The 2,500-nt window shown below is 43.2% G+C and overlaps 1 protein-coding gene across 1 annotated transcript in view; it reads right to left on the bottom strand.

Moving 5' to 3' along the window:
- LOC122246491 (uncharacterized) overlaps positions 1-2,500 on the bottom strand; it is a 13,750-nt gene that overhangs the window by 1,869 nt on the left and 9,381 nt on the right. Inside the window, exons 5-7 of the mRNA XM_043005080.2 lie at positions 2,310-2,450; positions 1,329-1,520; positions 829-925 (exon numbers count right to left, since the gene is read on the bottom strand). Of these exons, the coding sequence (XP_042861014.2) occupies positions 829-925; positions 1,329-1,520; positions 2,310-2,450 (430 nt within the window). The remainder of the gene's footprint in view (positions 1-828; positions 926-1,328; positions 1,521-2,309; positions 2,451-2,500) is intronic.

Genomic DNA, 2,500 nt, shown 5'->3' on the forward strand with positions numbered 1-2,500 from the left:
AAAAACAACATACACATGTGCACATTGATATGAAATCTATCAGATGATATCAGCAATAGAAGCCCCAGTGAAGATGGTAACGCCACACAGAACTTATTCACACTGCAACATCACAAGTTAGAGCTGTTCTTTGATCTTAGGGAGCCTTATATACCACTTGGTGGTATATAGGGAATGGTTTTCATCATCATGCAATGGTGCATGTCTGAGACATGACTCCTGAGAGAACAAAGAAAAAGAGGACGTAATACAAAGGTAAGAGCCATGATCATGTGCAACACTATATACCCAGCGAGATACAAACTCTAAAGGCAATCAAGTATCAATATGTATCTCTGGTGTTGCGATGTAATCGAGAAGCAATTGCGTGACCATCCGGCATCAATTCAGAGACGTAGGGATATTATCTCTGGATTGTCATCGGCGTGACTTCTTAGAAACGAGGTGTTTATGGTTTTTATATATATGGTCCCTGAGGGATATGTTTCCGTAATCCACATTGCTACAATTTAGGTGCCATTTTGTTAGCCTGTCATCCAATAGAGCTAAAATAAACGTATAGTATGGATAGAATTAACTGAATAGGTGAAATTTATGAGCGCAGCGAGAAACGGGAGCAAGGAAGGTCAGAAAAAGTTGTTTTTTATGATTGACATGAATCGGAATGTCCCGGCTGGATTAGCCTAATTACAATATCATTATTACTCAGTTTTTCTATTTTTCTCGTGGAATCAATTATGATTTTATGAAATAATCAAGGTGTGACATGATAAAATGTCTTGAATAAAGGACATATCAGCAGATAAGATATTGCAAATGGTGTGTAACCTTTCTGTAATTCGGTTGGCGTTGGCTCCTCCCCGTCGCCCGCCTCGTCCCCCTTCAGGTACGCCAGAGTGAGTCCCACGGTGCCGGTGCCCTCGCGCTGGGAAAGGGGGATCCGGCTTATATATAGGCCAGTAACTTACAAGATACATACACATATGTATGCATGCATACATATATGAATACATACAGACATATACATACGTACATATATGCATACGTACATACATGCATATATGCATACGTACATACATGCATATATGTATACATACATGTGTACATGCATGTATACATGCATATATACATATATGTATACGCACGCTCACATGCACACACAGGTACACGCGCGCACGCACGCACACACACACACACACACATTTCAATTAAAAAAGTGAGATGTTTCAAACAGTTAAGAGTTAAGAAAAGTTTCCCAATTCAGAATAAGGGGAAATAATGGGGCATTCCCACACTATGAAGACCACAGGAGACCATCAGAAGCAAACCTTTATCGCAAGCGGGCTGTTCAGGAAGGACTTCTGATGGCCAGAGCAGAGGCGCAGGAGATGACGCCCATGAGGATGCTGAGAGGTGACGCTGAGGTAAATTCTCTTCGCCTCCGTACTCGCGCCGTCATTGAGGTCGAGGAACACGAGCGCTTCCGCCTGAGTCATGAGGCTCTGCAGGATACTCCAGTGCTGTCCAAAGAAAAAAAACTTTAATTATTACACAAGCCACCCTTTCTCTCCGCTCCATCGTATAACCTTGAAATTAGCTACCATTACCAGGTGTTTCGTAAACTTCACACGTGTGTAACGTTGGTCACTGAAGCCACTGGGTCCAACTGAAAACACGACGTCGCGCCGCGCCGACCATGGCGGATGGCGGAATGTTCGGCTTCTGAAAAGGTACTTGACTCCTACACTGGAAAGGGCGCCGTGGTAAAAGCGTGTGAAAGCATTCACTGATCCCAATGGTTATATGAAATATTGCCGCTCACAGGAGAAAAAAATCTGAAAAGGGTCAGAAACAGGCTCTCTTGTTCCAAATTGCTGATTATAGTTTGCAATTAGTGCTGGATATATATTATTGTGGCGATTCTTTTCAAATTGTAAGTAACGCTTAAGGGTGGGCGTCTAAAAATCGCTAAGAGACAAGTGTTGGAATACTGAAGCCACTTATCACACCAGCACTCTTCAACGAGCAACGAGTTTGCATAACATGAGCACTCCTTCAACTCTCCATTATTCTTGGTCTTACTCTCTCTTCCTCGTCCTTTTCCCAAATCTACTTTCCTCTCTTCTCTTGTTTTTTTTCCCATTCTCTCCGTCTCCCTCTCCTTTCTTCTTTTCTACAGGTCTTCTCTCCCTCCACTTACACCCCCCTCATCCTTCCCCTCCACTCTTTACTCCTGATGATCCTCCATCTCCTTCTAATCTTCCCATCCCCATCCTTTCCTTCCCAACTGCATCTCCATTTCTCTTTACCTTCATCTGTGTCACCAGCTCATCTCCCGAAGCTTTTCTTGGGCAGTAAAGGTGAAGACGCGTTTCCTTGTACTGGAGTTTCGCCCGTAGCCCTCCTGTCTTTTCTAATATCAGGTGATGGTCAGGCCTGTTCGATAATATCTGTTCAGGTAAAATCAAGTAAGAGTTTGAAAGAACCACGAAGGAAAAGT

This window comes from Penaeus japonicus, unplaced genomic scaffold, assembly GCF_977035675.1.
Source record: "Penaeus japonicus unplaced genomic scaffold, GWHDUDI00000001_assembly GWHDUDI00000002, whole genome shotgun sequence".
Lineage (NCBI taxonomy): Eukaryota > Metazoa > Arthropoda > Malacostraca > Decapoda > Penaeidae > Penaeus > Penaeus japonicus.